The following is a 13,440-nucleotide window of genomic DNA, read 5'->3' on the forward strand; positions in this document are numbered from 1 at the left end:
GTTTTTGAAGTTTTTCTGTTGTAATATAGCCACCCGCAGGTCTGTCACTGAATGACCAGACAGGTTAAAGTGTTCTCCCACTGGTTTTTGAGTATTTTGATTCCTGATGTCAGATTTGTGTCCATTAATTCTTTTGCGTAGAGACTGTCCGGTTTGGCCAATGTACATGGCAGAGGGGCATTGCTGGCACATGATGGCATATATCACATTGGTAGATGTGCAGGTGAACGAGCCCCTGATGGTATGGCTGATGTGATTAGGTCCTATGATGATGTCACTTGAATAGATATGTGGACAGAGTTGGCATCGGGGTTTGTTACAAGGATAGGTTCCTGGGTTAGTGGTTTTGTTCAGTGATGTGTGGTTGCTGGTGAGTATTTGCTTTAGGTTGGGGGGTTGTCTGTAAGCGAGGACAGGTCTGTCTCCCAAGATCTGTGAGAGTAAAGGACACTTGGTCTTTCCGAAGGTGAGACACCTGGGAGTGGCAGGGGAAGCCAACTCACAAGACTTCCACTTCCCCAGATCAGGGATGGCCGTGCTCTGAAACGTCCTGGGGCACGTGCCCTGGTATCGGGTGTGCTGCGAAGCCAAGCAGATCCCAATCCCCATTCTAATGCCATTCTGCTCCCTGAAGGGAGGATTGGGGGGGGGGTGGTCCTGCTGAGCCCAATGCCCCCCCAGTAATTCCCCTTAACCCTGCGGAGATACCACCCATGGCAGGGGCTGCTCCTTGGGCAGCATCAGGCAGCGAGGGTCCGAGTCGTCTGGAGACCTCTGTGCGCCCCATCACGATGCAGGGCGGAAGCCAGTGAGGGAAGATCCCAGCGTTTGCAGAAGTTAGGAGAAATTTGTCTCTGCGCCTGTGACCCAAGGCTGCTTGATGGAGACTTACTTGGGGGACAAAGACTGAGCCCCCCAGTGCTGTGGCCGGTTGCTCTTCAGAGCAGAGCCCTGCATGCGGCGTTGGCTACGGAGCCCCTGGCTGCCGGCGCTGCAACAAGACCAAAGAATGGAGCCATTTGGTTCCCCCAGCAAAGCGTGCTCCCTGGGCTGGACAGGGCACTGGCTCGTGTCCCTGGAGGGGTTTGCAGGGGTGAGAGTGGTGGTGCTAGGGGGCAGAGGTAGCTGGGTATTTGGCCTGCGTGGCACAATGGGCAGGGCCTGTGTCATGTACCCCCAGGTGGGCTGGGTGAGGGGGTGTGGATGACACTGACAGGTCTCTCAGCGCCGGTGAGCTGGCCTTCCCAGTGCTGTGTCCATTCCCAGCATCCCCCGGACTCTTCAGGGCACCTGTCTGGAGATGGCACCATTACCCAGGGCTTGGCTGTGGACACTGGATGCCTCTCCAGGGCTTCTTAAGTTGGGCTCCCCTGCTCCAGAGGCGGGGAGGTGAGAAGGCTCCTATGGGACAGGAGGCCGGGTAGGTGCATTAATTCCCCTCGCTAGTTCAGGTATGGTGACCTTGGCTCTGCTCCTCGCAGGTACGCCATGGCAGTGATGAACCACCACGTGTGTCCCGTCGAGAACTGGTGAGCAGCAGCCCCTGTGGCTGGCAGTGCATGGGCAGCCCCTGCCAGGTGCTGCAGCCCCACCCGCTTCCTTCCTTGCCCTAGCCAATTGTAGTACCTAATCTAACCAGTACGGTCAGGCTCTGGGGCCAGCCCCCGTGCTCCAGTCCAGCTCCTTGGCCTGGATTCTGGAGTGCTGCCCCTGGGATGGGGAGAGCAGGATGTGCCCAGGATGGTCCAGAGCACCAGCTGCCTGGCTATAACCTTCCCCTGCCTGCCTAGTGTGTGGGGCCTGGTGGCAGCCATGTTAGAAAGGCCCATGGTGGGGGAAGCAGTCGCTCTGTGCTGCCAGGGGAGGGTGCCAGGGCTTCTGGGCAGCTTGGAGGAGGTGGGGCCATGTCTCCAGGCCCCCAGGACAGGGAGAGGAGCCCCTATGGTCTCCCCTGCCTATGGAGGGCACCGTGCCCAGGGGTGGGTAATACGGACTATACCACTGCTCTGGGAAGCAGTAGGGCAGAGGTTAGTTGCTCCTGGCCCCCATGTCCGTTCCTAACTCCCTCCTCCCTCCTCCCCCCATGCTGTTCTGGCCCCTTTCATCCCCCACCCCCCACTTACCAATTGATTTCAGGTCCTACAACGAGTCATGCTCCTCCAGCCCTGCCAAGCATGGCTACCCCAAAAGCTGCTGCACCTTGGAAGATGTGCCTCTGATCAGGTGAGGCTGAAGCGGGGATTGGTGTGAGTGGTACCTGGGGTCCCATCATGCTAGGGGCAGTATCCCACTCCGAGGAGTTTACATGAGGCCAGAGGAGCTGCACCCTCTGCCCTAAGTGAGAGAGCTTCACAGCTCCCTCACCCCAGGGCAGCCGCAGCCTCGATGGCTGCCTGTCAGTCTCCTCTTGCCACCCGCTTCCCCCCCTGCTCCATGTATCACTCAGGGCTGGGGACAGGGGTGCCGTGGTGGCTGTTTGCTGGGCTCTCCGGAAGTGCCAGTTGCCCAGAGCCCTCTGGCAGCATGTGCTGGAATGAGCCATGGCCAAGCTGCCTTTGTGCAACAGGGAGATGGTGCTGTGGGCCACTCAACCCACAGCCGGGGGGCCCAGGTGGGCACCCACAGGCCTGATCCCACCCTGCTGGGGGCAGCAGTGCAAACCAGCCAGCTCACCCCTGAGCTGCAGGGCCGGAACTTCCACTGTGGGGCAGCATTTTGCCACCCTTGGTGGAAATTCGGCGGGGGGGTGGTCCTTCCGCTCCGGGTCTTCAGCAGAAATGCGGCGGCGGGTCCTTCACTTGGGACTTGCTGCCGAAGTGCTCCGAAGATGTGGAGCGGAAGGACCCCCACCGCCAAATGCTCGGAGGAGGAGCGCTGCCGCCTAGGGTGGCAAAAACCCTGGCGCTGCTCCTGCTGAGCTGTGGCATTGCATCACGCCAAGTCACGTGCAGCATGTGTGGCATGGTGGAGGGCGAGTCACGAAGGGGATAGGGGAGCAGCACACCTTGGGGGACCCAGGGCCTGGCGCAATATGTGCCATGTGTGACAGGTTCCCCCAGGGTGCCACCTGGGGCTGGGGTACCACTGAGCCTCTGACCCACCAGCCTGGGCTTCCTCTCACACTGTGCTGCCGTGACAAGCTGCAAAGCCCTGCAAGCCTGCATTTTCACCAGCATTCACACAGGTGCAGTCACATGCAGGCTCTCTGACCACCAGCTTCTCAGCCTAGGCCCCCAGAGCAGTACTGTCCTGCCCTGCTCAAATCTGGCCAGTATATGGGTTTAATACCTAGTCCGCCACTCCCTCAATGTGAAGAGGACCATGCACACTTGTGGTAACCAAGCTGAGATTTTTCCCCAGGCACCTTAGTCAAACACACACTTGTTTAGATTAAAATTTTAAAATAAGTGTATGAATTACAGATAGATGTTAAGTGATTGTAAGTGATAGCAAACAGATCAAAGCAGGTTACCTACCAAATAAACCAAACCACAAACTGAGCTTAACACACTAGATAGCTAGGATATGAATTAGCAAATTCTCACCCTGAGTGATAAACAGGCTGGCAGATTCTTGGCTTTGCAGCTTGGCTTTCCCCGGCTTTAATACACAGGCTAAAAATCCCTTAACCTGGGACCATCACTTCCCCCCATTCAGTCTTTATTTGTCAGGTGTTTCCAGGTGTGGTGTTGTCGGGAGAGTGAGGCCCCCTCACATTGTCATTGCCCCTCTTTTAGATCTTCCCCCACACTTGCTGGAAAGCTCTTTTGCTGTGACCTGGGTCAGACAGTTCCCATTGTGCAGTGCTATCTCCGAGAGGTTTCTGTTGCACGCAGTTCCTGGGGTAATCCTGGTGCTTGTGCAATTCCTCAGTAAGCCATTAACATTGTTTGGCCTTTTTACAGTTGTACCTGAAAGGCTGCTTGTGGGTGTTTTCAACCTCACAACATGTTTCCATAGCCCATACATAGCCAAACTTCACATACGCCGGTAGCGCATACAGTCCAACGAGATATTACTGTTGAGCAGATCAAGACTTAGATCCCTCACAAGGCACACTTTGTGCAAAACAGAATAATTATATGACAGTGGTGAATATTGGGGTGCCAAGGTGTCACCATGCCCAGGAGGCACGCGAGGGCACAGCTGCCAGGAGCCAGGCAGGTGACCAGCCCAGAGGGGTGCTGGATGGGGGTCACACCCACCCCCTTTCCATGCCCACCAGGGGGAGGCATGTGCTGCTCCAATCATGTCCTGGCTTTGCTGACTGCTTTCTCCTTGCCCTGCAGTAAGTGTGGCACATATCCCCCAGAGAGCTGCCTCTTCAGCCTTATTGGGAACATCGGGGCTTTCATGGGTAAGTGTCCACCCCACCTGGCCCACTGAGGAGCCGCTCTGTGCAGAGGGCCCCTCTCCTGTGACTGCCTTGGCCTGCTGGCCACCTAGCCCGCACCAGGCTCAGCCTCCCTGCTGTGGGGCCGGATCTGGGACTGCATTTGCTGATCTGGCTCAGTAGAGGGGACCCATTGCTGTTCTGTCCCCACCGCTGCTTCTGCATTGGACTGGGGCCCGACCTCCCCACTGGGCAGGCAGCAGATCCCCACCGGGGCATGGAGCGGGCTGCTCCCTTCCCAGGGCGGCTTAGTGGTGGGTGGAAGGCGTTTTTTGCAACAGAAGTGCTGGAAACTGTTTAAAAATGTTATGCTTGTGGGATATGCTGAGGACGTTGTCACAGACGCACAGGTCATGCCCACTCTGAACCTTTGCACGCCTGTCTCTCGCTGTGGGCCCCCTCACTCTGGACCCCCAAGGCCTCCACTCCCAGAGGGAATAATGCAACCCTGTTCTCTAGACCGGAGTGAGTCTCAGCCAGCATAGAATAGGAGGGTTTCTTGAGCGGCTGAACACACCATAGGAAACTCTCAGGGCCTCAGGCCTGGCCTCCCTCAGCCCAGCACATCCAAGTCTCCTCTGCATCCAGGTGGGCTCTGCCTGTTCCCCCTCTCCAGCCCCGAGCCCCCCTGCTTCCCAGCTGGGCATCTGAGATCACCGGCCCCAAGTTCCGCCTCTGTCCACTGTCTTCTATCCAGGTAAACAGGGTCACCTGGGCCTCCTCTCCTCTCTTCTGTTCTCTGGCTGGAACCGGCTGGTCAGGTCACTGGCGTCCTCTCTTTATAGCCCATTGTCCTCCTACTGGCCAGAACCGGCTGTGACTCCTGAGCTGGGCCTCCGGGTCACCAGTCGCTGGGGTCTCCATTCTCCAGGCCATCGGCTGGGGTCCCAAGTTCCATGGCTGGTCCTCTGTAACAACAAACTCCCTCTCCCCTCACCTTGTTAAACCAGTAACACCCAGGGAAACTGCGTCCCACCCCCTCTGCATGAAAACCATCGGAAAAAGACAAGAAACCCTCCCTCCTCCTCCCCCCCTCATCACAGGATCCCCCGGCCCAGGGAGTGGGTCTGTCAGTGCCAATCCTGTGGCCTCAGAAGCTGCTGTGGCTCAGAGCCCTCACCCCAGGAGCCAGCCCATAAGTATAAAGGTCTTACCTTGGCTTCCATGGGCCTGGCTACACCTTTTATGGTGATCCCAACTGCCCTGCAGGTCCCGCTGAGCCTCCCCAAGTTCTTAACTACCAGACACTTTCCCCTCTGCTTTGTCATCCCTAGAGGTGTGAACCCAGCTCACCAGTCACTGTGGTGGACACTCCATGCAGGTTGCACACTAGCGAGCTGGTGGGGGTGAAAATAACCAGTTGATTTAATAGACCCCCCCCCCAGATTCAGAGATGAGATGGCAAGGGACTGAACAGCTTCCCCTAGCGCAGTCAACATCTGCAGGCTTTCCACTGGCTCCCCGCATGCCCCTGCCACATGCTCCAGCACTCAGGCGGCCCCTCGAGCTCTGGGGGCCTTCCATTGGGGGAGGGTGGGGGGTTTTCTCGTCAGTCACTATCAATACGCACAGTGGGGGTGTGATGGGTTCCCCGTGGGGTGCCACCTGGAACTGGGGTACCCCTGACCCACCAGCCTGGGCTCCCTTTACCTAGTACTGCTGTGACCAGCCTGTCAAGCCCTTTCCCAGGCTCCAGCACACATACAGGTAGGGACACTTCCAGATGTTCAGCAGCTGGGTAAGGGGGTAAACAGTGAGGTGGTGAAATTTGCAGAACTACTCAAGATAGTTAGGTCCAAAGCAGACTGAGAAGAGAATCTCACAAAACTGGGTGACGGGACAACAAAATGGCAGATGAAATTCAATGTTGATAAATACAAAGTAATGCACATTGGAAAACATAACCCCAACTATACATATAAAATGATGGGGTCTAAATTAGCTGTTACCACTCAAGAAAGAGATCTTGGAGTCCATGGGTGGCGGGTCTCGTAGGCATGGGAAGGCCAAACAGCCTGATGTCCCTGGCCCGTGCTCCACCCCCATGCCCCACTCTGCCTGCTGTTCCCTGCGGCAGGCAGGCTGGGGCCCACTCGCCCCCGGGCCCACCCCAGCCGAGCTGTCTGCCCACCCAGTGCTGGGGCCAACACCTCTGCTGGGAGGTGCCTTCAGAGGCGGGGGGGGCATGCCGGCCAGGGGTTGGGCCCGACGGTGTGGTGCTCCGAGTGGGGGCTGGGTTCTGGTGGGCACAGAAGGGGCAGGGCTGGGGGGCTAGCCTCCCCAAGCCAGGGGTTTATCCACCACCCATGTTGGACTCATTGCAGATAGTTCTCTGAAAACATCACTCAATGTGCAGCGGCAGTCAAAGAAGCTAACAATGTTGGGAATCATTAAGAGAGGGACAGATAATAAGACAGAAAATATCATATTGCCTCTATATAAATCCATGGTATACTCACATCTTAAATACTGTGTGCAGGTTGCCCCATCTCAAAAAAGATATATTGGAATTGGAAAAGGTTCAGAAAAGGGCAACAAAAATGATTAGGGGTAAGGAATGGCTTCTGTATGAGGAGAGATTAATAAGACTGGGACTTTTCAGCTTGGAAAAGAGATGGCCAAGGGGGGATATGATAGAGGTCTATAAAATCATGACCAGTGTGGAGAAAGTAAAGAAGGAAGTGTTATTTACTCCTCATAATACAAGAATGAGGGGTCACCAAATGAAAATAGGCAGTAGGTTTAAAACAAACAAAAGGAAGTATTTTTTTCACACAACACACAGTCAACCTGTGGAACTCCTTGCCAGAGGATGTTGTGAAGGCCAAGACTATAACAGGGTTTAAAAAGGAGCTAGATAAGTTCATGGAGGAATAGGTCCATCAATGGCTATTAGGCAGGATGGGCAGGGATGGTGTCCTGTTTGCCAGAAGCTGGGAATGAGTGAGAGGGGATGGATCCAGTGGTGAGCTGGAGCCAGTTCCCACCAGTTCGCAGGAACCGGTTGTTAAATTTAGAAACCCTTTTAGAACTGGTTGTTCCAGGACAACCGGTTCTAAACGGGCTTTTAAATTTAACAAAAGCTTCAGCAGCTGTCCATGCTGTCCCCAGCCCCAGCTCACTTCCCCCTTCCCGCCCTGAACGCTTCGCCCCCCTTCTCCCATCAGATGTTCGCGGGAAGCCTGAAACAAGCAGCAGGCAGGTAAATTGGGGTGGGGACGCGCAAGGAGGGCTCTAGAGAGGCGCGGTGTGGCCCAGTCCAGCTCCGGCCGAGCAGCTCCCTCCGGCCTGGCCCCCTGGCCCCGCCGAGCGCCCCAGCCCGGTCCTGGCCACGGTCGAGTGCCCCCGGCTCCGGCCCCAGCGGTGCTGGCCCCGAGCGGCTCCGGCCTGGCCCTGCTCGGCTCGGGCCCCGCGGCACCGGCCCCGGCTGAGCAGCTCGGGCCCGGCTCAGCTTGGCTTGGGCCCCGCGGTCCAGGCCGAGCGGCTCTGGCCCAGCTCAACTTGGGCCCTGCGGCGCCAGCCCCAGTCCTGGACGAGCAGCTCTGGCCCGGGCCCAGGCCCGGACCGGACGAGCGGCTCTAGGCAGCGCGGTAAGAGGGCAAGGAGGAGGTGTTGGAAGAGGGCAGGGGAGTTTGAGGGGTTGTGGGGGGGTGGATAGGGGTTGGGGTGGTCAGAGGGCAGGGAACTGAATGGGGGCAAGGGTCCCAGGGGGGCAGTCAGGAAGGAGCAGGGGTTGGATGGGGTGGTGGGGGGCAGTCAGGGGCAGGGGTTCCAGGGGCAGTCAGGGGACAGAGAGACGGGGTGGTTGGATGGGGCCGGGGTTCCGGGGGGGCAGTCAGGAAGGAGCAGGGGTTGGATGGGTGGTGGGGGGCAGTCGGGGACAGGGAAGGGGGGTGGATGGGGCAGGGGTCCTGGGTGGGGGGGGCGTCAAGGTACGTGGGGGGGTGGGGGGGGGCAGGAGTCGGGGGGGGGGCACAAACCCCTCATTGAGTGAAGAGGAGGGAACCTGTTGTTTAATATTTTGGCAGCTCATCACTGGATGGATCACTTGATGATTCCCTGTTCTGTTCATTCCCTCTGGGGAACCTGGGATTGGCCGCTGTCAGCAGACAGGACACTGGGCTAGATGGACATTTGGTCTGATCCAGTATGGCTGTTCTTATGTTCATACATATGCTGTGATCAGCTCTGCAGGGGGAGCCTACAGCTAAGGAACTGCCCAGCTGCTCAAGTGCACAGCCCACTCGAGAGTGTAAACCCCAAATTATACCATCTTGCATGGCACAGAGAACTGTACAGTGTAAGCTCATGAAATCGCCCCCTCCCTCAATGTGGAGAAGGATATGCAACAGCTTTCTGCCCCAAGTTAGGACTCCCCCACACTGGTTTTAGATAAAGCAAAAACAAGTTTATTAACTACAAAAGATAGATGTTAATAGAGTATAAGGGATAGCAAACAGATCAAAGCACATTACCTAGCAAACAAACAAAACATGCAAACTAAGCTTAATATACTAAAGAGATTGGATATGAGTAGCAACTTCTCACCCCAGTTGATGGTTCAAGCAGGCTGCAGAGATCCTTAAGGGGCCAGCTGCACTTGCTTACAGCTTAAAAGTCCCTCTAGCCTGTGTCCAGCACTTCCCCCATTTCAGTCTTTGGTCCTTGGGTGTTTCCAAGAGTCTCTTGGGGGAAGTCAGTGAAGAACCCTGATGATGTCACTCCCCTGCCTTAAATAGCTTTTGCATATGGTGGGAACCCTTTGTCTCCAAGCTTGGCTCCCACGCCTTTCAGTGGGAAAACACTGGGATTCCAAGATGGAGTCCAGCACCAGGTGACCTATCCCTGTAGTGCCACAGCAGCCATTGCTCAGAGGCCATTTGTAGCATCCTCAGGAAGACCCACAGGTGGGGAATAAGCACCTTCTAAGGCCTATTGTTCTTCTTAATGATTCATTAATTTTAATGGGCCCTTCCCAGCCAGCCATCTAGATGAGTGATTTTCAAACTGCGGGTCGCGACCCAGTACTGTTAAAAGTCCCATCAGTGGTGCTGCCTGGCTAAGGTAGGCTAGTCCCTACGTGTTCTGACACCGAGCTGTGCCCTGGAAGCGGCCAGCAGGTCCAGCTCCTAGGTGGGGGGAGCCACAGGACTCTGCCTTCTGCCCCCGCCCCAAGCACTGGCTCTGCACTCCCGGCCAATGGGAGCTTGGGGGGGGGGGTGCCTGTGAGCAAGAGCTGTATGGAGCCGCTTGTGCACCTCTGCTTAGGAGCTGGACCTGCTGCTGGCCACTTCCGGGGTGCAGCACGGTCCACAGTGCCAGGACAGGCAGGAAGTCTGCCTTAGCACCCCTGCTGCACCACTGACCTGACGCTGCCTGAGATAACCCCGTGCCCCAATCCCCTGCCCAGCCCTGAGCCCCCCAAACCTGGAGCCCCTTCCTGCACCCCAAACCCCTTGTCCATGGCCCCACCCCAGAGCCTGCACCCCCAGCCCAGGGTCACCTCCTGCACCCCAACCCCTTGCCCCAGCCCTGAGCCCTTCCCACACCCCAAATCCCTCATCCCCAGCTCTGTTGGGTTGCGGGCATCAACAATTTTCTTTAACTGGGTGCCCAGAAAAAAAGTTTGAAAACCACTGCCCTAGTGGGCGTTCCCCAAGTGTAAACACATTTGTAATACAGCTACACAGTCAATATTTCGTAATTCAGATACAGAAATGATCCATGCACACAAGTAGGATAATCATATTCAGTGAAGCAAAACCTTTCCAATGACCCCTCCCATGCCTTATCTGGCATACAGTCTATCAGAATTGGGCCAGAATGCTCCTTGCTCTGAAGAATACGGGGTGCAGTCTCCCAGGAGCCATCCCCAGGTGCCTCTTTTCAGTGGCGTTAATGGCCCTGGGGTCTGCGAGGGCTTGTTGCTGGGGCTGGGTTTGTGAGCACAGTTGGCTTGGGGGCACCTCCCACAGCTGGCCGCAAGGTGGAGCTGATGGTTCACAGCCCGCTTCTCTAGCCCCACACATCTCACGTCAGAGCCACGGCCCAGCCATGCAGCTGGAGTCCCGGAGGGGGAGCGCCCCATGGCTCCTGGTGTGGCTGGGGTCCTCTGGGTGTGGGGGGAGGTAGCCCCCAGCCCTGCTAACAGTCTGTCTCTCGGCAGTGGTGCTGATCTGCTTCCTGCGCTATGGGCAGCTGATTGAGCAGAGCCACCGCTCCTGGGTCAACACGACGGCGCTTGTCGCGGGCTGCACCAACGCTGCCGGCCTCGTCGTGGTTGGCAACTTCCAGGTGGGCTGGGCAGGAGCCACCCTGCTTGGGCCAGCACCTGGCAGGGGCCAGGCTCTTCTCCTGCCCTGGCACCCTCAGCCTCTATCCCCAGTACCCTAAGCTAACTGTGATGTCCCTTTGCTGGGGGGAGGCTGCTGCCTGTCTGGCCATGGGTGGAGGAGGGGGCAGATGCTAGCTCCCCAGAAGGGCTGGGTGAGAAGAGAGGAAGGGGCTTGGCAACTGTGGAGCAGGGCATGTCTGGGGCATGTGGGGTGATAGGGAAGCAGCGCAGAATGGGAGGAGCTACTGGGGTACAGAAGAAGCAAGCCTGGGATGGGAGGGATTGTGCAGGGCCCCTGTGGTGTGAGATCAGCCAGGCTGAACTGGGAGGGGGGAAGGGTGGGCCTGAGGGGCAGGAATGGCCCAGGCTCATTGCTGTCCCTCCCTCTGCCCCAGGTGGACAACGCCAAGTCCCTGCACTACATCGGGGCAGGCATTGCCTTCCCGGCCGGGCTGCTCTTCGTCTGCCTCCAGTGCATCCTCACCTACCACACTGCCATCAGCGCCCTGGACGGCTGGATGGCGCACCTCCGCGTCTCGCTCACCGGCGTGGCCTTAATCGCCCTCGTCCTCAGTATCCTTCTGGCTGCGGGTTCCCAGCCACCTGCCTGGCCCCCTTGCTGCCCAGAAGGCACGGGGCACTAACCCCCGCTCGACATCCATGAACGTCACCTAGGTAACCGCGGGGCTGTGTCCTGCAGGCCGCACAGGGAGCCTGCTGCCAGCTCTGAGCTAACGCAGCTGCCCCAGGTTTGATCCCTGGGCCCGATGTCCCCCCGTGTCCTCAGAGAGCAGGGTAGTTCCCAGGGCTGGAGCAGAACATCAGGCTCTTCCCTACTGCAGGGTAGGGGCATCACCTGGGGCCACGTCTGCTGCTGAAGGGGCTATAAACTAGCAGCTCCTCTCTGCGCCTCAAATGGGATGGCCTAGCACAGACACTGGGAAGGGCTGTGGCATATGGTGCCCTCTACAGCTCTGCCTGGCTGACCTCCCTGGTGCCAGTGTGCCCCCAGCATGCCAGGGGCTGGCCCTCTCCTGCTGTACTGATGATACATGGCAAGGTCCCCTGCCCCAGGCCTCACCTGTACCCACAGCCTCTAGCACTAGTGATCAGGGGCTGTGTGTGCCACCCTGCAGGCAGCACAGGGTTAAAGATACCCATTTGCCTGAGGCTAGAGCCACATCCCCCTCCCCATGGGCACCTCCTGCGGACAGGCTGGGGCGGGCGGGGGGGGTAGTGAGCTCGAGGGTGGCCAGGCTTGGGGGCAGAGAAGATTCATAAGGGTCATGCCAGGTGTGAGCTGGCCCAGGGGGCTTCTGGCATGCCTCCTTTCCCCTCCAGTGAGGGTATGGGGGTGGTGCCTGGAGTCAGTCCCCAAGGGGAGGGGAATGAGTGAAGCTGGTGCCCCTTCCCCCCATGGTTTGGGGAGGAGGGGCAGGACTCCAAGTCAGTGTGCAGGGTGGGGAGTGGGGTCTCTGTGACTCCACCCTCTGCTGAGGCACCCCCAGTGGGTGCCTTTCCTTAGCCAGCCCCTAGGCGGTGTCTTCTTCATCCATGAGAGCCCCCTGCTGCAACACCTGGCGGCCATCTGCGAGTGGGTCTTCGTCATCGACATGCTGGTCTTCTATGGCACCTTCGCCTACGACTTCGGGGCCGTCTCCACCGACACCCTGGTGACGGCGCTGCAGCGGGCCAGCAGCCGGGGCTGCAAGTCGCCCGGTGGCAGCAGCACCTCCACCCACCTCAACTGCACCCCTGAGAGCATCGCCATGATCTGAGCAGGGGCTCCCCTCCCCCCCTCTTTGATTTTGTACCAAAAAACATTTTTTAAAGGAAAACACAGTATTGGGGCTGCCCCCCACAGCAGGGCTGAGCCCAGCAGACCTCCCTGCTGGCCAGCCTAGCTGCTGCATCGATGGCCAAAGGGCACCCTCGGGTGGGGCCGACAGCCTTCTCCTACCCGGGCTGGCTCGGCCCTCACTCCCTCTGCAGATCAGACCCCTGCCGGCAGCAGCTGCTCAGGGAAAGGAGACCGGAGCTGGCTGCAGGGCGCGACTGCTCATGCAGTCGGGGCAGCCTCTCCTGGGCGGGAGCCCTCTGCACAGGTTCCCTTGCTCAAGCCCCTGCCCCATTCAGGAAGGATTTGGGGTAACCCCATAGCAAAGTGTGGGGGACGCACAGGGCTGTTCGAACGTGTCTGACCTTCAGAGGGAGGGTCTTTTCTCCCCCACCCGTTAACCCCTCTCCTTCCTCTCCCAGTCCTGGGGGAGGTCTTGGCAGTGGGATGGGGGATGACGTGGCAGGGGGTAGAGGCCTCGATCCCCATCCTTCTGAGCCGGTTTCTTTGGGTAAACCGGATTGGTATTTTTAGTACTTTTTATATCTCTAAGGTGTATAAAGAGACTTGTATTGGAGCAGGGTGTGCTGTCTGGTCACTGGGGAGCTCCCTGTGGAGGAGCCCTGCATACCTGCCTGGGGTTGGCAGGGCTGTGCTGCCCACTGGGCCAGCCTTGGGCACGGCCGGCCAGGGCCTGGTTCCCCCCTTGCTCATGACACCTCAGAGCCCCTGTGGCAGGTGGCTGCCCCCTGCAGGCCCCAGGGGCAAGCCCTCTCGTGTAAGTGGGGTGGTCTGCTGCAGCTGGCTGGTTACTAAGCTGGGCCGGAGCAGGGGGCACCCACCAGCTTTTCATCCTTCATGGCCGTGCCCTCCCTG

At 58.2% G+C, this 13,440-nt stretch overlaps 1 protein-coding gene across 2 annotated transcripts in view; it reads left to right on the forward strand.

Annotated features, from left to right (window-relative positions):
* Positions 1-13,141, forward strand: part of TMEM150A (transmembrane protein 150A) — an 18,696-nt gene extending 5,555 nt beyond the window's left edge. The window contains exons 3-8 of one of the 2 annotated variants that reach the window (XM_034761623.1): positions 1,482-1,529; positions 2,137-2,223; positions 4,290-4,357; positions 10,560-10,687; positions 11,123-11,300; positions 12,264-13,141. In XM_034761623.1, coding sequence (XP_034617514.1) covers positions 1,482-1,529; positions 2,137-2,223; positions 4,290-4,357; positions 10,560-10,687; positions 11,123-11,300; positions 12,264-12,505 — 751 coding nt within the window. In that variant the 3' untranslated portion in view covers positions 12,506-13,141. The remainder of the gene's footprint in view (positions 1-1,481; positions 1,530-2,136; positions 2,224-4,289; positions 4,358-10,559; positions 10,688-11,122; positions 11,301-12,263) is intronic. The other variant, XM_034761624.1, reaches the window with a different exon arrangement.
* Positions 13,142-13,440: the final 299 nt, after the last annotated feature.

The sequence above is a fragment of the Trachemys scripta genome, chromosome 2, assembly GCF_013100865.1.
Source record: "Trachemys scripta elegans isolate TJP31775 chromosome 2, CAS_Tse_1.0, whole genome shotgun sequence".
Lineage (NCBI taxonomy): Eukaryota > Metazoa > Chordata > Testudines > Emydidae > Trachemys > Trachemys scripta.